This window comes from Anser anser (genome assembly GCF_964211835.1).
Source record: "Anser anser genome assembly, chromosome: 5".
Taxonomy (NCBI): Eukaryota; Metazoa; Chordata; class Aves; order Anseriformes; family Anatidae; genus Anser; species Anser anser.
This window is the reverse complement of record NC_139725.1, coordinates 22067126-22089786: the sequence shown is the minus strand read 5'-3', so window position 1 is coordinate 22089786 and position 22661 is coordinate 22067126. Positions and strand designations below refer to the sequence as shown.

Genomic DNA, 22661 nt, shown 5'->3' with positions numbered 1-22661 from the left:
GTGGGAAATTAAATATTACTCATTTAGTGACTATTGTGGTTGTTGCAAAAAAAAAAAAAAAGGTACTTTAACTTTCTTAATCTCATTTTTGCCTATTAAATGGTAATCTATATCATAGCATCCACAGACTGTCACAATGGAGCTGCCTTTGCTCACTTAAAGCTGAGGAAAGAATGAATCTGAAGATTAAATTATCTTCTCACTGCAGGATTAAGTAGTCCTACCAGACTAGGGTTGTGCAGTGCTGATAGAGCTGGTAGCTAATTTTTCCATGCAACTGCTTAGAGTGTAGGTGTTTAATGGATTAAAAAATAGCATTAGCAATAGCATCTAGTGCTATCAGTTCTTAAACTGCACCTTCTGTACATTAAGCCCTTCCCTTAACTTAAAATACACACTGCATATTAAATATCCAGAAATGAAACAATACAGACTCTCAGTCACATACCGATACATCTAATAATGAACTGAATACTTTCATCTTTTACAGTTACAGTATAATGCATTTTCTATCAATCAGCACTTTCATCATGCTTGTTTATACAGTAGGTTACATGATGACAAAGACAGAGAGTATACATAAAGTCTAGCTTATTTATTTTTTAATGTAATAACATTTTATAACATCTGTCACACTATTTGGATTATGCTGCATTGCATTATTTTATCTAGTCCAAAATTAGATGAAACATCTTATGTTTCTGTGTTAACAAGAACATTGTAGTCATGAAACATGCACCGTATTTTATTTCTTCGTTGGTCATACACTGCCCAGGAACTTAACCAACCTCAGTCCACCCTGCAGCAGCCCCTAACAGGTGCTATATAACAGCCATTAACCAGCTACGCCTGCACCAGTGTCACACAGCTAGAGGACTCTCTCACTCTATTAATTCACTTGACAAAAGAAAGGGAGTAGCATGAACTGGATTTCAGTGCCTAGCAAATTGGACTCTGGATTCCCCTTGATATTACATGTACTTATGGAAATAATTATGCAAATCCTTTTCAGCTATATCATCTTTAAATAGAAATCAGATTACATAAAGGAGATTGTAATCACCTCCAGTAACCATTCTAGTTGAAAAGGCAAAAATATGGACCGAGAAGTGTACTTGTTGAACATTTCAGTCCAATAAAATGTTGTTACCTCTTGGAGAATTCAGTTCCCCAGTGCCAAATCTGGTTGATATCTGGTATCGTATGTTTCTGAACCCTTAGGTATAATACTCCCTGTATTAAAAGGCAAGTTCTTTATAAACAATTCCTTGTTTTTTACTATGCATATTCATGTAATTTTGGATATGCAGACACCTGATCAGTGTTCATTAATAATGAGAAATGGTTTAAATCACCTCATTTAAAACATTTGCTCTATGATCCACAAATGACTAATATTTGCTGAAGTTTACATAATACAAATGATGTGCATGTGTTGTGTAAATGAAAGATTAAAATATGAAACTAACAATATGCAAACATATGCATGGAAATGCTGAGGACCTGTTAGCTGAAACAGTGATTTCACACCTTTATTATTTTCTTTAAGCTGTCTCCAATTGTATTTTTGCTTTGTTTTCCTACAGAGCATGTTCTTGGATCTGGCAAAGGCACCCATGTTTTAAACATTCCTTATTCAAGTTTAATTTTTTGTACTTAGCCCAGTTACTAGCATTTGCAGTATGAGCTGCTGTAGCAGCTTTCTTGGCTGAACATGAAGCAAATAAAGCTTTGTGTTTAGGATGCAATTTGCTAATAGCTCAGCATAATTTACGTATGTCTCGTAAACACCTTTGTAAGAATGTATGCTGAACTCTACTTTCAGTAAAAGGTATATTTTTGACTGTATCAGAAGTCCTGTTTCTGTGAGGGGTTTACACATAATGGAGAGAGCTTGACTATAAGTACTGCGTGTATAGAAGTGTATGCCTGTGTTTAAGTTTTATTTTTTGAGGTACCATGCCAGCTACTACAACATGATTAATCACTGTAGTAACTATCAGATTTAATACTTAATTCAGGTTTTCAGAGAATAAAGGTTTTAAAGAGATTTTTTTTTTTTGCAAGTGTGTCTCTACATTAGAATACGTCTTTATAGAATATATATGTACAGCTAAAATACTGAGAAAGTCATATTAAAGTAATTTAAAAAGAAGTTTCAGGTTTTAGTCCTGTTTTCTTCATTCTTTTTCATTTTTTAAATAATAAATACCAGTGCAGGAAATAAAGGGTAGTCACAGGTTGAAGAGAGTACTGGACTGTGTGAGCGTTGCAGTTGTTGTTCGTGTGCCATTTCACTCTTGGTTGATGCATTACAAATCAAGTTACTGCTATTCTGTTGCAAGGAAGTTATATCTAATTGTTTTTCTAAGGTGAACCTCTCACGTTTGCCTGTGCTGCAATGCTTAGGGCCCGTATGTGAGACAAAATCCTGAATGAGAGGGAGAAGAAATAAACTTTACAGGAAGCCTAATTCTGAAATTAATTCCTTGGGCTTTTTCCAGTGGAGAGCCTCAGTGCTACTTGCTTTCTTATTTGAAAAATAAGATACCAGCTGACCTGAATGATACAGAGGCAGAGCAAGGTTCAGACCAGTGAGTGTTAGTGAATGCACAAGTGAATATAATGAGTGAATATCACCAAATGTAATCAATTTCTAACTGCCTGCATTTATACGTCACCCAGAAGACAACGTGGTTGATACCTAAGTCTCTTCAGATATGTAATGAGAAGGTTGTGTGCTTAAATAATAAATAAAGGAATGGCATAGTGAGTGTGATTATAACTGGGCACATAGAATTAAATTTTAATTTTTAGAGAGAAGACTCTTCACAGTAGCTAATATTATCTATTTCTTTTCATTTTAGAGATACAATGTAGAAATGTCAATCAGGCACCCGAAAAAGATGGAACTGCTCAGTAAGGTTGAAGCTCTGAAGAAAAGTGGTGTTTTACTACCAAATGATCTCCTTGAAAAAGTGGATTCAATTAATGAAAAATGGGAACTGCTCGGGGTATTTGCATTTTTATTACTGTTTGTGGGTTATGTGTACATTTTTGTGTGTTGAAGTACGCTGTCTGTCTGATTTCTAATTTGAGGCACAAATATCTCTCTCTTTCAATTCACCACGTACATTTCAAACAAGCTACTCATGCTATTATAAAAACTCCATAGTATTTTCCTCTTCTGTTGATTTTTTTTTTTTATTCCATGCTTGTCTCCTGTCTGACTTTAATAATTTTAGTTCTTTAATACATAAAAAATGTAAGTAAAATATGCCATGTATTACGGGTATGCACCAAGTCAACTATAATGCAGTATATCTGATATACACTGACTGTCATGCTTGAGTGAATGTTAATAGAATTTATTCTGAAGGTACATGGTAGAGACATCTACTGTTTAACTATTTACTATACCCTTAAGATGAAAAGTGGGGTTGTCACTGCATATTTCAGGTCACACTGATGGCTCAAAAAACAAATATGCAGATTCTGTACAAATCTGAATACCTGAAGCTAAAAATACAGCCAGGATATGTTTCATGCTGCTGTATTCAGCTCACTTTTGACAAAAGCCAAAAAAGTTTCATGTAATTCATTTCACGCTATGATGGGCTGGGTCTCAGCCAAAGAGTGAGATACAAGAATCTGGCAAAAAAAGCAATATAGAGATTCTGTTACCCAGAGACCAGTGATGGCACCGTGCAGGAGACACTATTGTCCTATTGTTGTAAAACAGCTGAGAGAGAGAGAGGTCAAACTATATATTTTTCCATCTACTTCTCTCCTTAATTGCCTTCACTTCAAATCAAGGGTAAGATAAATTTATAAATTACTTTAAATGATTAATTATAGATGCGTGATATGAGCAATACAGTTACATTGCATAATTTTGCATGCTATTATCTTAGTTTAAAAACATTTCTACTATATTACGAATAAGCTATATATGCAACCTTCCAGCATCTTTTTAAATACTGACTTGTGTCACTTCAGCTTATTTGGTAATGCAATAGCCATTTTACAGAGGGTGGGGCTTTTTTAGTTCAGCACAGTTGTTTCTAACCACTCGATTCTCTAAATGTGCAAATTGTCAGAAAACATTAAAAGTTGTCTTCTAACTAAGCTCTTCTAGTGAGCTTATTACTTTCTAAATTTAATACGTAGCATTAACAAATGCATTTTCAAAGTATTTGAGCATGAATAAATTTACTAATAAAAATAGGACTTACTAACGTATTATTTTACATCTAATTATGACAAATTGTGTTTTAAAAATAATTTTAGTTGTAGTCCTTACATTTATGACTTTCAGTGTATTTAATCAGATTAATTCAGTGGTACTGATTACAGCTGGTAGTATATAAAATATGAGATAAGTAACTGACATAATTCTAAAAATCTAGAAAAACTCTTTCTTAAGAAAAAATTGAAGCCCTCCACTTCTCTGTATGTTAAAATCAAAATATACCTCTCGATTAAGTTTTTCCATTAATTTCAGCATTTACAGAAAAATGAAAAATAAAGTATTACTGTTTTCCTGCTAAATGTAACTTCATGAATAATAAGCAGAGTTTGATAGAGTTTTGTTTAATTTAATAAAAATCTTTGCAGAAACTAACGGCAGTAGGCATACTGTTTTAATTGGCATGATTACGTTTTAATTGGCATGAAAAAAAATTAAAGACAAGGATTTTAACTTCTAACAATGGTAAAATAGAGGGATATGGTTTTTAATATTACTTTCATCTAAGGTGAACAGTGTGGAATGGAAATACATTAGAATGAAATGTCAGTGGTGCGTACAGTTTAATCTGTGAAATTTTGTCCCCTGTGCTGAATATTACTCTGTCTCAATTGCATATTAAACAACCCTATCAAGGCAGGCATTGGCATCTGCTGTGCTGACACAAATTGTGAATTAAATGAAATTGATGTCCTCTGTCGTATATTTATGAAGATGGACCATTCTCTGAAGTATTCTGTTTATGAAGAATTTATGATTGCAAACTGTTCCAGAACAAAAAAGTGGCAATAAATTCTTTTTTGTGACCCTACCCTCCAAGGGCATTGATTTCACCTCCTGCTGCTACTTTTGTTACAGCATAAAAACAATAGCTAGTGCTGGATTCCACCGAGGGTCTTCAAATTATCAATATTTGCACCATGAAAATAGAAGGGTGTTGCCAGGAAAGCATGTTTTTCAGTTATGATCTCCTAAAGATGTTATTTACAGAATGCCACATAGTAGATTAATGTCTGTTGATCTAATTTTATTTGCTTTTAAAGCTTATTTTTGGAAGCTAACTGCAGTATTATAAATTATATTCTAGTAACTTTCTAAAGCATGTATTTTCAGCTGACTGGGTCACCTAAAACTGTGTCTTCATGTTACAACAATTAACCACCACTAATTATCAGTTTAAAAGGTTATTGGATGTGATTGTCAGTGTATATTCAATATTCTACAATCAGTAACACAGATCTAGTGCTTATTATAAGTGTCAGACTGTCAGCCTCTTATAGGTCAGATAAAATACTGCTTGGCATAGAAGAAGCAGGCAACAGCATATCTCCCTTGTGATGTTAAAGGATTGCCTTTCAAAATACTGAAAAGGAAGGTAACTTTCTATCTCCGGCCTCTTCAGAATATTCATTACCATCACAGCATTCACTATCAAAATGTTATTCAGTGGTTCTTTTATTAGAACTACTACTTTGAAAAGCTGTAGTAAATTAGTTTCATTAGTGATCAGAGGTGAATGTTTATTCTGGTCCATTATTTTTAAAGTGGATGCTTAACATGAAGAACTTAAATCCAAATTTAGTTGCCTAAACAATTGGCCTGATGTTCAAGAACATCAAGGCTTTGCAGTTTCTAGCTTATTGGTGTCTGGATGAGTTCATCCACTTTTAAAAGCAAGCCAGATGTTTTGTGACCTGACTGCTCTGCAAGTTTGCTGCAAGTTTGGAAACTATGACCTGACAGTTTATATCTCAAGAAATATTTCAGTGATGTGATGTTTCCCTAAAAACATAGATGGTACCTTGCATAAGAGCTTGGTGAACTCAGTGCTTGTCATATTTTCTGTTCTTACAGCCTAGAAACTAATATGTCTTATGTTTATAAGTATCTAAAGCAACTGATAAATTCTGTAAAGCAACTAGTTTACAAAGTTATGTATCATTTTGTCTTCTCCGTCCACAGTTGCTCTTAATAAACATTGATTTATCATGCTTCCAGCAAAGTCAATGACCCAGAGAGAACAGCTCTGGGGCATAAGTGGAAAACAAGGATACAAAAAATGAAATTGATTGAAACAAGGAAACAAAGAATGAAATTGATTGATATTAGTAGTAATTTAAAAATAAAAACATCTGTGGTCATCTAACAGATGCTTCTTGCTACACATTAACCTGTATATGTTTTGGTACGTAAGACTAATCTATGTTTTCTTTATCTGATGCATTAGAAAACCCTAGGAGAGAAGATCCAAGACACAATGGTAGGGCACAGTGGGTTAGGTCCACGTGACCTGCTCTCGCCTGAAAGCGGCAGCCTGGTAAGGCAGCTGGAGGTCAGGATCAAAGAGCTGAAAGGGTGGCTGAGAGATACAGAGCTTTTCATCTTCAATTCCTGTCTGAGACAAGAAAATGAAGGAACAATGAATGCTGAGAAACAACTGCAATATTTTAAGGTAATAAAAAAACAATCATAGTTTTCATAGAGACTCTTTTTTGTGGTAGGATAAAATATTTATCTTATACATAGCATAATGCAATGCATGTACATATGTAATCATACATTCATGTTTTCACCTTTATTTGTGTACAATGTGTTCATTCAATTTGATTTTGTTAAATCTTTGCAATAATATTTATTCCTTAAACTTTTTGCAGAAGAGATCTTTAAAGGGCTAATCTCACCAAAGTTGAAAAGCAGTATTATCCTTTCGTTCTACTTCACTATAAAGCTGAGATTTATGAGAAGCTTCCCTCTGAATTTCACTTCCTACATCAGTTATTTTAATTAATATGTTGTGTGGCCATCAGTTTAATAGCCTATTTCTCTACATATATAAGTCAAGAATAGCCCATCTGAGGTCACATTTACAGAGGTATAAATTTAGCATAACTGAGAAAACATTGAAGTTTATTGTGAACAGATATGTGGAAAAAGACATGTACACTATGAGATCTGTGTTAGTCTAGGCCACATGTTAAGCCTAAGCCTGGAGCTTTATGGAAAGTAGAAAAAAGAATTGTAGTCATTATGCTATATTCAGATGGTTAAGCTCCTTCAGCTGAAGGCCATCATTCAGCTTTACAACTGATGTAGCAGAGATTGTATGTTTTGTTTCATTCCCCAAAAGTAGTGGGACAGTTTAGGAAAGAGGGCTATTAAGTTGGCAAACAAACCTGATAGAACCATGTGATTTTCTTCTGTTCATAGCTATGACTTTTAAATAAACCCTCATCGGAGTCCTCATTACAGGTCACTTTACTCTGCAAGTGATCTTTGACCAAAGAATAAGAAACGAATCACACGTAATTGTCGAGCTTTAGAGGTAAAGAGGTTTTTCTCTTCCACTAGTACATCAGGGTGTCTAGGGCAACAGCACTCTTAAGGCAATGGACAATTTATTGAATACTCACCTCAAAGGGCAGGTTGCAAACACTTCCAAACAAATATTTTTTTTAGACAAGTGTTCAGGAAAACAACTGCGGAAAACTGACAGTCTTCCCAATTAGACAGTATTTAACTCTTCCTTTTCCAGTCATGAAGATTAAGTGGGAGGGAGGGTTGTGTCAATGTAGATAAAGTTCTTGTGTTTTGTGTTTTTTTTTTTTTTTTTTTTATCTTCCAGGTTCCTGAACATGTCCCTTTGAGTGCAATTTTAAATTTTCTTATGAGATCCGTAATTGTTTTGTCTTTTTTCCCAATTCTTGGCCTTCTGCTAAAAGGCAAAAAAAAAAAAAAAAAAAAAGAAAAAAAGCTGATTCTATTTGTTCTATCAGCAAACTTAAAAGGACTGTTTATAAACCTGCAGAAGTTCACAGCAATAGATCCATGTTTTCTTAGGAAATGCTGGATAGTTCTTATTTCTGTGGAAAATTATGGCATTTATAGAAGGGCATAACTAGAGATTTAAAAATCTGATTTCAGACAAACTTGTTTTTAAAGTCCTTTGCATATATATGTAAATGAGGATATACATATGAACAAAACTACCACAGCAGTGTTACTTACATATTTCAAATGTGCATAAATCTTTCAAGTTAAGTGTTTATATATGCCATGATGTCATGCCAAGAGCTCTAGAGATGTTAAACAGGATAGTACCACCCACAATGATATAACCAGACTATTTCATTACTTGGTTGATTATCTATTAATTACATAAATAATACATTAATTATTTTCAAAATGGTAGCCATTAGAGTATAAAAAATAATTACCTATCAAATATGGTGAGAGCACATCACTTTGTCATATATATTAAACCATCTTTGTCTCATTAAATCTGAAATCCACTATATCTAAGTTTTTCATTCTTCACTGATCTCCTGGGGAAGTGTATAAAAGAGAAAATGGATATAATTAACAATACTGCAATGTATAATACATATATTTGAGAAAGAACATTTAGAACATTTTCAGAAACATTAGCTATGCCACTAGTAGGAAGCCTGCTGGGGTTTAGTCTGACTTACTTTCCACTTAACTTAAGAGTTTAACCTTATTACTGCTTTCACTGTGGTAAGTGAGTCATTGTTTCTTAATGGAAATTTATTGTATGGCACCATCCCAATTATACACATAGCCATTGTACACAGAAACATTTTTAATAAAATAAACTCAACAATGCTGTTGATTTTCATTCTATAATGTTATGTTTTAAATTACACTTATGCCTTAGGAAAAACAGTTATTTCATTTTTCAGGTGTTTTCCTTTCATTTTCCACTTGGAGGATGAATTGAATAGTTCACATGCAGTTGGGACCCAAGATGAGAACACTGTGGTGGGAGGAGGAGTTGTTAAAATAACTAGTAGGAAATTATTTTGACTTCTTTTCTTTTATATAAAAGTAATGCCATATTAATTAGAGAGTTCTTTTTATTAAAGAATATACTGCTTTTCTTTGGGATATTGCTGTGCAATGATAACACTTAGCATTTCTATAGTACTATCCTGCCAAGGATCTGCACTTGCTGTATAAACATTAATGAACTAAACCTCATTAAAACTAAAAGGTAGGAATTATTGTCACCTTTTAATAAATGAGGAAAATGAAATGCAAGGAGATTAAGTGACTTTTCCAGGCTTTCACAGAAAGCCAATGGCTGTGTTAGGGCAGAAGCCAGCTTTTGTGACCCTTGTCTTTGGTTCTAACCACAAGGCTTCTCTTCCATCGTTCTTCTAGATTACTTCTCAGTATATTCCATTTTCATATGTAATACAAGCAGACCACTTCCTTGCACTAACCAGAGTTTCTTTTTCTGTTCAAAGTTCAAATCCTGCTGAATACATTTGGGTGATTTGTTTTTCTATTATTATTACCATATTCAGATATTAGAATTATTAGAATATTAGTTATGGTCATTAGCCAGCTTATGTATGGTGCCGTATTTCCTGGTTTTGTGGAAACTATATGGTATACTTTGGTTAGCCCAGTAACCTCTGTGGAACACAGTGTGCAGCCAGTCTGCAGAGCCATTTTGTAACCTATTCCACCAGCTTTCCCTGCTCCTGAATGCTTCAGATATTTTCATATTTAGTTAAGAGGGAGAGGCACAAACTTTGCTTCAGTCTATAGTGACACTTGCTGGCCATTCCACAGCAACATTAAGTCGTGAGCTCCCAAATGTAGCCTAACCCAGGCTACTGTCAAAAACTGGGAAACAGTGAACACGAGTTGCACAGCTGTAAAGGGGAAAGTGAGGGTGTCTTACTCCTGATTTGCTGCAACATAAAATACAGATGAATCTGGACCAAGAAAATCAAGAGAATGACTTAAATTCATGAGACCTTCGTAACTACAACCATACATTTATTTTATTTATTCATCTTTTTTATTTCTGTTCTGCCTTTTGAGTCCCTGGAGTTCATGGTTTTTTTGCTTTCCACTGAAACTACGAGGGCCAGAACTAGAAATATACTGTTTAAATGAAATACAGGATTCTCAGGTAAACACATAATTCTAGCAGCTGAAATACCTAATGTCATGAGACTAATAATTGGCACAACTGATTTCCTAACCTAATGATGTATGGCAATTTTGTGGGTCAGGAGAGACTTGGAGCAGGAAAGAATGAGGAGCAATAATAAAAAGAATTCACATTCTTTCATGGAAGTTTTAGTAAATTTCATTATTTGAGTAAGATCTAGCCAGAAATATGTGTGCTTGTTGGCGTGTAAGTAGGTATGTTCTGCCACATTTGCTTTTATGTGTCCGGGACTTCAAAAAGCATGCTGTTTTCTGCGCAAAATACCCACCAAAAGACAGCAAAGGAGCTTAAATAATTAGTCGTATATTTCTACCACCTCTAATAAAACTTATGACTTCAAGTGTTCAGTATAGATCAATGACCCATTAGCATCAAAAGGTAGTTGTTATGGCTTTGGCTCACAGGCCAGCTGCTCAAGAACAATCTTAGACTTGTGAGTACCTGTCCATCTTGGTATCCTTTCTCAGTCACGTAGAGGTAGAAAAGCTTTTATTGCTTTTGTTAGCTAGATTTACAGTTTCCTTTTCTCTTCCCCCTCCAAACGTAGTTAAAAAAATGTAACAGGATTTTAGCAGAAATTTTCTGACCTAAAGTTCTTTGGCAACAATAAAGTTGCATTTCATGTAGCTTTTGATTTCATGTGAACAAAGAAACAGCATGCTCTATTGTCATACCTGTTTCCTAAGTCTGTATTTGGGTCTTTAAAATAGAGATGCCCAATTTTCAGCAGCACTGTAGTTCCCATTGACTTAAGTCAATGGATTCATTACTGGAAAAAGACAAAATCATTTGAATCAAAATATGTTGGAAACACTTTCTCATTTAATATTTCTAAAAGTGAATGGTGTATTGAATTCCATAGCTAGTAGTATTTGTTGCCATATCCGTTTGCCTTGTAAACACTATCTTATCGGATGTTTGTGACTATTTCTGATGGCTTGACTCACTCAGAAACAAATGTTTTCGTCTTCCACTGATTTCTTGGCTGAGCATGCCAGATGATGCAATGTCATTAAAAAAAAGTATATCTGATCACTGTCTCTTATTTCTCCATTGCCTAAAGCAACTGAACTTTCTGATGAAGCAAGGTAGATTGCATTGGTAATTTGTAATCAATCAGTTAATCAGTACCTCTTCTGATGCCTTTTATTGTAACTGAAAAGTTTGCATAAGTCAGCACTGCACATCATAAAAGCAATTCAGTTAAACAAAATTCTCTTGAATAAAACACAAGAGAGTTAGTTTGGGAGTGTACGAGATTATAGCCATACTGAAATCAAAGAAAAATATTAACTTTGAGTAAAGGTTTGGTGAGTCAGAGATTGGAAAAATGTTCCTACAGGTGCCAGGAATCACTTTTGCTACTGCATCTTGGATGCTTTACAATTTTTGGAATGATGTTGCTGGCAGAGCTGCAATCAAAGAGTTACAGAAATTCAATGTGCATGTAACAAAAGTATGCAAAATAGTTTCCAACAGAAAGTCCAAAAGAAGTCAAGCAGGATTTAATCCTTTTTATACCTCTAACATGATAAAAATGTTGTAATAATTTTAATAAATTTCTCAGAAAGAGTGTGACTTCAGAGCCTTAAGTCTTTTCACAGATGAAGAAATGTTTACCGAAATTTTGTTTGGATTAAATTTCAACAAACAAGAAGGCATAAAGTATTAAATCTCATGAAAAACAGATAGGATTCCAAAGTGAAATATAGCTTGATGCCACTTAAAAAGGTTTGAAGCAAATTCAGGCTTAATTTTATATAACCTACCATCCCAAAGCAGCATTTTTTTAGGCCACTTAACTAAGAACTAAGAATCCACCTCTTTATAGTAAGGAGCTCAACATATATATATATGTATATTTATTTATTTATTTATTTATTTATTTTTTGCTAAAAATGTGATAGTTTGGCTCTAACACAAGAGGTGGTTTTATATCTCAGATTTTGGTTTTAATACATTCAAATATCAATACTCAATACTTTATCAATACTCAATACTTTATCAATACTCAATACTTTAAATCACCCAGTACTTAATACACTCACGTGTTTCTCAAATTTTTATTTAATATGCTTATTAGTGAAAGAAAGTTCAGTTTGTGTTTCAATAAGCTCTCCCTATTAAAGGCAACAGTAATACAATTTACAGTTCCCATTGAGGACAAAATATCTGATCTGAGATAGCAGGTTTCATTCCATCATCCTCTTTGGACTGTGAAGCTTGATCTGTGAATTCTGATTTTTATTATGCTGTTACTTTGTTTTTAATTAATCAAAATCTCAAAATTAATTATAAGTACTATCTGGTTGTCTAAAACCATTTTTCCCCACAAAGTTAGCCCTTTGCTGCAGGAAAGAAAGGGGCACAGAAGATCTAGCCACCAGGGATGGTTAGATCCGGTATGCTGCAGGTTTCCACAGGGGTATCATAAAATATCTGCATGCATTTCTAACTCAGTAGTGGTCATGGGCTTCTGTACCAGGACTGCGATGTGGGATGGAGGTTACTGTTGTAACAGAAACAGCCTGACTTCAGAAGAGCTCAAATACAGCAATAAATTGAGTCCTTCAGTGGAGTAGAGAATGGCCTAGTGGCTATTTTTAGGTGACTAGTTCGTATGTTGTTTCCTTCTTATGTCTTTTTCCTTTTCCTTTTCCCCATGTGCTGTCCCCTTATTTCTGGTATACTAGCATGATTACCTGCAGACAGCATAGCCATAGGGTAGAGGTAGGATAAAAGAGTTTAGCTTTAGATACCTACACTGTAGAGATCTGGTCTGAGCTTCCTTTATAGTAATTGGAAAGAAATAAGCACTTTTGGGATGCAATTAATTTGTCCTATTTTAGATGTCTGGCTGCAGAGAAGGCAAACTGTACTTCAGAATACCTGCTTCTAAATGATTAGTTCAGTCATCAAGTTCTCCATTCGATCAGATAAATCCCACTCAAGGAATCATCAGGCATATCTTTATGACTTGAGGGACTTGAAGATGTTGAGCCAACTGCAGAAGGTTGACTGCTAATATCTGTGAGGTTCCTCCCCACTAAGTACTGGCTTATTTCTTTCTCGGTAATGTTGAGCCCCAGTTTCTCTCAGCCCTTCTTAACATGCATCAAGGTGCTTATCTGAATCATTTTGTTCTTGTTAACTGGAACTGATGAGGAGGCAATGTGGCTGAGGCATACTTGTCTCTATCTTCCATACTGTACCGGAATAATTTGCATTTAATTCTCATGTAATGAGTAGGCTGACTCAAGCTGAGTAAAACAAAAGTCATCCTCATGTACAGAGATAGCAGTTCCAGATCAGCCACTACGAAGTAAAACCTGCAGTTTTGTAGTGACAAAATGGCTTACAGTTCCTTTCCTGGCCTTTTGTGTCATTGAAGTCCTTGGGCTACATTTTCCCTCACAGTAATGGTCTCTTGAAGAGTCAGTTGTGTGGAAGTGAAAATAGCTGACTTGGCTTCTTTTGAGAGAACATTCTCAATTTCATCACTTATTGTTGTCATTATCATTGAAGATACAATTGATTTTCTTCTTTTGACCCACCCAAATGACTCCTTGAAAATGCAACTGCTTATTCTCTTGCTATTGCCTTGGAGATCTATTTACTGCAAAACCAGAAACTTCCTCTTCAATTACTATCAACTTGGAAAAGGAAAAGGAGAACGAAAAGAAAGCAAAAGATGACAAAGGAAAAAGAGAATGAAATATTTTTCCTGAAAACAGACCAAGATTAAGCTGTGCTAACTTACAGTGCAAGTAAAAAGTGAGCGTCTTTGCTTGGCTTCCAAGTTTTTTTGTTTTTTGTTTTTTTTTTTTTGAGTGATAACATATAGAAAAAGTAGTACGGTATGGACTGGAAATATAAGAGAATTAACAAAAATTCTCTGTACTGTCTCCATGAAGGTCCACTTTGTACTACTGCATGTGATTATATGATTTATTTAGTTGTCTATAAATGCCCCTTTGGAGCCATCGCATTGCATTTTCTGGTGCAAATCTCTCCAATATTAGTGGATTATTGATTGAATTGTGTTCTCTGGAGCCATTAAATCCTACTAATAAGGTTTTTCTTTAATTGGTGGATCATTGACCTAGTATACCGTTGCCTAATTTTGGTTTCAGTACATAGGAGGTTTCCCAAGTTTCATCTTTTCATGTAAGTTAATAGATCATTGTCCCAGTAGGGAATAGTATTATAGACTGTATTAGTACCTTTACTCACACTAAAAATAATTTCACACTGCCAGGAAATCCATTGATTTTAGTAGAATTATTTGCAGGGTAAAGTGTAATTCAGGATGAGTAAGAATATGAGTGTAAAAAGAACAGAACTTCAGTATATACACTGAAGTGTTATTGCAATCCCTATCAGGTATATTATGTATCACAAGTACGAGATGTCTGTCAGGAATGGGATTTGCAGACAGGCAACATATTACTAGAGACAGCGGAGTGGCTTAGATTATGCCTGCTGCATACACTTGATGGAGAAAGAAAGTATGTGAATTCCTGTCCTTAGGAGGATGATTCCCTTACTGCTCTGTTAGGAAAGCACTGCATTTCCTCACCTCAGAATGAGACTGAAGGCCTGGCCCCTATTCTGATGGATTTTCTGTGCATTTCACTAACAGCTGGCAATGCAATATCATTTGTATTGTACCACCCTCCTTTTACCATGGTGATGCTTATTTTCATGTTCTGAGCACAAAAACACAATGTCATAATGTTCTCTATTCTGAGCATCAGTGAAGGAAACAGCCTGTTTCATGCTTTCTTTGTTTTTGTCGTACCTAGCCTCCTCGTCCCAATCCTGTTTGTCCAGGCAATGGAAGAATGGCAGTTGAAGGTGCAATAAAACAAGTAATGCTGAGCCTCTAAGACCACCGTACACAGTCACCTCATCCAGATATTTGGCTTTTGAGAACTTCTAGGTTTTAGGCTCCCATTCGCTGTTCATCTTGACCACATCACCTGCTCCTGTCCTCAGTTCTAATTCCAACCTTCTTATAGCCCTGGAGCTAGCCTGTGGATGTCACAGTCATGGCTGCCTGAGTTGTATAAGAAGCGAGTTAATGTTAATTTAAAACTTAATGTATTTATGCAAACACTTGCTTAAAACATTTCAGCAAGTTAAATACTGAATTAGCCTAGCCTACTTAAAATATGAATCTAAGCCTACTTCAGTGCAATGCTGCCTGACTCTGCTGCAAGTAACCTCTCTTGTAGGGCACTTTTAGTTTTGTCTTAGGCTGAAATTAGAAAAAAAAAAAGTGCGTCTGTGTGTATATTCATGATTAAGACATGGCAAAAGAATGTACATAACGATTTTATCTTTTAACGACATATCCATTCTGAGATGCGTTGCTTTTTTGAAATAAGATGAGGAACTCCATTTCTAGAGATGCCTGCTTGTTGTCATAGTGCATGTACAGATGCACATGAAAGCACCATAATATCTTTTCCTCTGTTTACCTCTGAACAGCTCAAGCTGTACATTTTTGAATCCAGGCTGAATTTGCTTCACTGACACAAGAAAAGAGCCAACAGAAATCTCTTTTTCCTTACTCATTAGTTGTGTTTATTTTCCCATTACTGTCACCCTGCCTGGCCTGAAGTCTCCAAAAGATTAGTCCAATTTATTTTATGTTCACTGCTTTCCTATAAAAAGGTAATACCAATACACTGCAGGATGCTTTTCTCCTGTAATTCAGAATAGGTTAAATTCTCACTACATTTTGGAATATGCCAGGCCCATTGCACGAAGACAGCAAAAATGCATGTCTACCATTTGTGGGGGAACTGGATAAAAAAGGGGCTAAGTACAATATCAACACCTGAACCTCAGCCTGAGGGCTACAGGTGTTGATGCATCTCCATGCAAGGAACTTTTCCTTTAAAACCTCTTATGTCGGTCTGAGTCAGGTTACAAAGTTTTAATAGTTCACTAAAGATGGCTGAAATTGATACCTAACATTTTTTAGCTAATTGGAGGGTTTCTTTGCCTCTAATGTGTGAATAACTATGTTGGTGAATAACTTGATTTCTTCTAAGCTGTAATTCTAAGTGAATTCCAACAACTGGAAGTAAAGTCGAGCCTCATTTATGCCTCACTGGATCTTGTAAGGTTTTTGCTTGTGCATTGGGTTGTTTCTTCTCTTGAATTTCAACACAAGTTCATTTGAAACTCTGCCCGGTGTGGTTATCTAGCAAAAATTACAAGTTTGTAATGTCCACTACAGGCAAATGATTTTTTGGGTAGTGTGGTTTAGGATTCATCACAAAAGCAAAACACGGTCCCAATATTTATCATACCTGTCTGATGTTCTCCCTACTTTTATTTTAGCATTTTCTGGGGGCAAAAAAGAGACCCTAACAAATTGTACCGCTTCTTTCAATATTTCTCCTTTGCATCTATTTCTCTGGAAAGAGAACTTCTCAAATTGAATGAAAAGAGGGCATGAACTGAATGGATTTATAAACATGAACAGTGCCAGAGTAGAAAAATGGATCCTCCTGCCATCATGTCTGGCTTCTCTGTCTGAATGACTTGGTTTATCCCCTGGAACTAAGTTAACCCCAACTTTGCCATAGGTAGTAAGTAGCTCTAAAACAGTTGTGGAAATTAATCTAATTAATCCCCTATCTCAAACACAAAAAAATAAGGCTTGGAAAATGTATGCTGTATTTCAATAAGGAAAATGCATTTACATCCAAAACTGTTTTTCTTTTATTTTTAAAAGTTACCTTCCCGTAATTGCATGCTAGTTTAGAGCTAAGATAGGAGCATCTTAACAATAATGGGCACTTTTTTAACAGATTATTGCCAAAAGTGCATTCTTTATTCCAGAGAGACACTGTAATAGATACCAGCTCTTTAGTAATGATACAAGCAATCTGTAAGCTATTATAGTTTCTTTTATAGTAACTTAATCTTCATATTGTTTTATATGTCTGGAATTTTAATAGTGTTTTTAATTTATGAAGAGAAGTATATTACATATTACTAGTTACATGGGAATACGAGCTAAATATCAGACCATTCAACAATATTCTTACAAACAAATATTTTGAAGTACTTAAACAAGCATAAGGAATAGAACAAAGAAATTAAAGGCTGCTGTATAGATATAATGGCAGCTTTTATGGACTGAGGCCAGAAGCATTTATTCTGGATTTTTTTTTTCTTCCCGATGCATATAGTGTACTTCTGAAGTAAAATGGGAAAAAAACACAGGTACTCTTAGAAGGCTATTTAAAAAATGAATATTTTATTTAAAATAAGTATATTTACCTATATTTACATTATTGATTGCAAATAAATACAAATTCCCTTGTACTATTTTAAAGATAGTTAAATGAGTGAATTAAGAATTAACCCAAATCTATTAAGTACTAGATTATACATAGAATACAAGCTCTTGTGTAGACTCTTGAAGTCAGTGTAAGAATGAAATAGTTTTTATTAGTTCATAACTATTTTAAAGTGTGTCGGAATACACAGTTCACAAGGAATATGGTGAACTGTACTCAGACTTGGAAGAGAGGTATTGTAACACTTTGCAAAGCAGAGAGAAATGATCGGTGTAGCAATTTAGTGGTTGTAATGATATTAAAAATAGGGCTTTGAAATAAAAAGAAACAGTTCACTGTTTTGAAAGAAGTCGTAGTCTACTTTAAACTGTCATTATGTGTTTCTGACTTGCAATTAGATGATATTTCTGAAGTGTCAGTCCTAGATTCTGTTGTCACCATCATCATAATAAAATGTGACAGCAAAGATATTATATCAATACTTTTTCCATAATTAGCATTAAAGATGTCTCAAGGGTTAAGTACAAAGGTTTTCCACTGAATGGTCTGTGAGCCTTGTGCCTTTAAAATCTTTTAATATAGCCAAGACTGGTGACAACCAGGAGACAAATCTATGAACAAACCCGTTTGGAGAGAATAGTTTTGTGGTGTGTGATGTATGTTACGTAAATGAGCTTATTAGGACTCTCATCTATTTTATTATTGGTGCCCAATTTAATAGAGGCATTTAAAAAACAATATTTCTGCCTGACTCCTTGAAATGAAGAAGATACATTGATATAATTGAGAGCAAATGATTGCATGTTGTGCCATTTAATCATGTCATTTTTCAATTGCTGCTTTTTGCACTTCACTGCATACTTATAGAATATTTAGCTTCAGTATAGATTAAGTCCCACAGTCTGCAACTGAGTAGAGTTCCAATATTAGGTGACATTTTCTTTTAACCTTGAAATCAGCAAAAGCACCCAGGTTTGGCAGTATTTTTCTGAAAGATGGCAAGTCATCATTCACTTCCTATCTTTGTCTTTTGGCATTTTTGAGGAATTACTCTCTTATTAATAACATTTTTTGGAGTTATTGTTTTTCATTCAGTAAAAAAGAGTCTTATTCCACCAAGTGTTGTGTAAGAGTGGAATTTGAAATACAAGGATGCATCACCCCAAACAAGGGAATGTCCTATAGGCTTTGCTGTTTTACAGAAAAAGCTAAAAACTAAATTTTACCAAGTATTTGCAAGCATATTTTTTCTTGTTTTCCCCTTTTCTTATGTATTAGTGATGTTAATCATGATTCTTAAAGTTTTATGTTAGCACTGTTGAAAACCGAAGTGCTGTGCTAGCCAAAAATCAGATATAAAGACGCAAATTCTGTTTTTTAAGAGTTGTTTGATTGTTGTACTGAGAAGGGCAGCTTCCGTTCTCAGATTTTGCCTTTCATTTCTGTATATGATTGCTGAACAACAGATCAATCATTTCATCTTCCTATTATCTTCCATCAGGTGACAACAGATGCAATAGGAAGGATATCATTCCCTTCCACACAAACTTATGTCCTGTAGCAAGGAGAAAGAATAAGCTTTTAAGAGACCAAGGTTAGACAGAAACTTCCTCTTAGAGTGGATCATTCCAGATTTATCTGCAATGGAGCTTCTTTCATTTTCGTAAAACCATTAGGTATTCCCCATACGTGGAAACACAACATAAAGCTGGAAATAACATTGGTCTCAGTATACATTGGCATTTCTTCTGAACCTGAATGCACAAAGAAAATTCTTCCGTGTAGGTTAACATGCATCATCTTCCAACATTGTTTCAAAGCCATTTCTGCATGGACCTCATATATTCCTAAGTGTAGAGCAAAGGCAAGAAAGACAGAAATGGTTGAAAGAAGTTCAGATCACTTAAAAATGATTTCCACAAACAATATGTAACAAATGGTACTACAAAAATAATATCTTAACATCTTATGTGGTAATTATCTGTGGATTATGCAGGTTTAAATTAACTAAACTAATTTTGAATTCTTAAACTGTATTTAGGTACAAGTCCCACTGAGTTCACTGAGAACCTTAGTGTTATTAAACAACCAATATTAAACACCTGCTCAAGAACCTTGATGAAAGTGGTTTGGTGGCCGAGTCACCTACCATGTAGTATACGAAGAAAGCCTACTTCCCAGCCATGTCCTTCACTCATGCGGGAGCGGTGGTGCTTTGCACCTCAGGCACTGATGCACTGCAGGAAGGCTGAGGATTGAGGCTTGGGGGACCCTAATATTCCCCAGCTTCACACCACTCTATGCCTCTTACATCCTCTGGCACTGTTTAAAACTGCACATGTGTTTCTGGTCACCTACATTTCACTTCAGAGTCATACAGTCATGCAGAACACCTTGTGGCCAAATCATGGCTACTTCTATCCCCATAGACAGTGCTGTTAGCCCATGGCTTGGAAGGAGTGTTTGATGTCATTTGACTCGGCAGGGGCTTTTCCACATGATTTAAGGCATGGTATTAACAAGCTGTGAAAGTAGTTTCAGCTAGCCCTTTTTAGCTATGCGGGTGATAACTTCAAAGCACTGAAAATAGTCAGAGGGAAGAAAAATCTCCCAAGATTCTAGCAGCACAGATAGGAATCCTCCGGATGGGAAAACATGACTTGCAATAATGTTATAATGAATAACACCTCAATGTTACCAGGGTATCTGTTGCAAAGCAAAGGACTCAGACACAAAGTCAGGTTCATACATGGCAGCTGCTGTTACTGCGAACACTCAGCCTGCAGCAAACAAAGTTGTATATGTTAATTTAAGTCTCACTGCAAATGATACAAGTAAATGTGTTTCTCCCACATTTGCAATGGTTTGAATTGTATTTACAGTTAGTACAGCTCAACAGACGCATGATAGCACGAGGAGCCACAGTCGAATGTGCCTCATCTCTTAATCTGTATTCCAGCAAAACTTTTGCACACACGGGAGCCTAAATGATACTCCACAGTCTACTGTTAGATCATTTCATAATTTTCTGAACTGTCAAGTACCCAATCGCTTACCACAGCAGCTGTAGTCATGCAGCTGAAGCCTCGGTGGACGTACTCTGTATAATCTGTCAGATTTTTTTTTCTTTCTTTGCTTTCTTTTCCTTTTTTTTTTTTTTTTTACTAATCATTAATTATAGCTGTTAATTCGCAATGCAGAATGATGTACCTTGCAAATAAGTAACGTAACTGTGGTTCTGGAAACATACTTTGGATGTACAATTTCCATACCGACTGGTTTTTATACAAGCATGCCATTTTAACAACAGCAGATCATGGATGGATATACAACACTGTGAGGTGTCATGACATAGGATACAGACAATTATTGTGTCCCTTTAGGACATTGTATACCAGACCATAATACTGCTTAGATTCATTATTGCTACTGTCATTATATAGGGTTTAAAGATGTCTTAACATGATTTAATTCTCTGGCTTTTAAAGTATTTTTGCTATAGCCAACTCTTTCAACACGCTGTTATATACAAGCACTTCATTCTTCTCCTGTTTAATATTAACCATAATATCACATAATAAAATTGAAACAAAAGTGCCATAGGCCTAATTGTACTGTCACAGCCATGTAAATCAGAAATAGCTTCACTAAAGCTACTGTTATTAGGCTGGTGTAAAATTGATGTAAATTAGAAATGACTCAGATCCTGTAGCTCTGTGTGCTAACACAATGTAAAGGCCTCACTTAAACTCCCATATAATGGCTTATGAATTAAATACTTCTTACCTCATCATATGATATGGTATTGTATCAAAAATGAACAATATTTTTAAGGGATGACATAATCAGATTGATCAAGGTAAGTTAATGATATAGGGCCAGATTCTGAGCTGTGTTGACTTCCATGAAGTTAATGCAGATCTATATAAACTTGACTGCCATCAGTATATATCTTCCCATCACTTTCATAAAACTGAATTGCTTAGCTGGTATACAGAATAAAGTAAGAACCATGACTTTATCTTTTGGTAGGGCTTCCCCCCCATTTTTTTTTTCTGATGTGATGTTAGGCTAATGAACAGAATCAGAAGGGAAATGTGTCAGGCATGGTGGTTACATAAAGAACTGTGTAGGAAGCTAGTAATGAACTCTAGGAAAATAAATAAGGGCAAGTTCAGGAAATGTAAGTGAAAATGCAGCTCTGGTATAAATTGAATAATAAAATTCCTGGTCATATTTTGCCATAAATAGTGGTTTTGGAATTTGTCATTCACCTTATTTAAAATTCAGAAATATTAAAGGTACAGAGTTCTCTCATTATAGAAGTAATAGAATTCCAGCTATTACGGAGTTAGGGTAATTTACATTGCTATAGAATGCATTATATCAATAAGTGGAACATCTGTATGAAATGTCCACCTGCTGATATACTACTCAGTGTACTTTACAATGAAATGTACTTAATCATTTTAAGACGTCTTCTAATGAAGCCTTATCAGGATTAACATTTTGAACACAAATACTTTTAGGCATTAAAACTTCTGCCTTAAATGAGATTGCATTGTCTTGTTTACCCTTGTTGATTAATAAGCAATCTGTTAACTGTTAGAATGGCCCAATTGTGCCAGTAAAAGTAGATTAGTAATTCAGCTATGTTTGTGGGTTTAATCATCATTTCTCTTGAAGGCTTTGAATAAAAAAATCACTTGTACACTACCCGTAGGCAAAGAAAGGATATATATTTTTAGATGCGTATACCACTGTTTTGCTTGTAGCTTAATGCTATTGATCAAACACACACTTCCAGAAGCAAAATACTCTGTAGATGTACAATATTTCTAAGTAGACCTTCCAATTTTTAACATATAAGTGTTATGAAAATTTGGAACTTAAATTCACATGCTATATACTGTTTTCCTAGTGAAATTCAGGAGGACATGTCTTGATTGCTTACCAGTAAACAGTTTTGAACAGCTTTGAGAGCTCTGGTTGCTTTTTAAATTTCTATTTATTTATTTATTTATTTGCTTCTTATGATTAAATGGAAGTTTAAAGGCAAATACCCTGTCTTCAGAAAAGATGGTAGTTGAGATTTTCTCATAGG

At 34.9% G+C, this 22661-nt stretch overlaps 1 protein-coding gene across 12 annotated transcripts in view; it reads left to right on the top strand.

The window, feature by feature from the left end:
- Nucleotides 1-22661, top strand: part of AKAP6 (A-kinase anchoring protein 6) — a 294067-nt gene that overhangs the window by 239349 nt on the left and 32057 nt on the right. For all 12 annotated transcript variants that reach the window (XM_083840099.1, XM_083840104.1, XM_083840100.1 and 9 more), the window contains 2 exons: nt 2868-3014; nt 6477-6701. In XM_083840099.1, coding sequence (XP_083696225.1) covers nt 2868-3014; nt 6477-6701 — 372 coding nt within the window. The remainder of the gene's footprint in view (nt 1-2867; nt 3015-6476; nt 6702-22661) is intronic.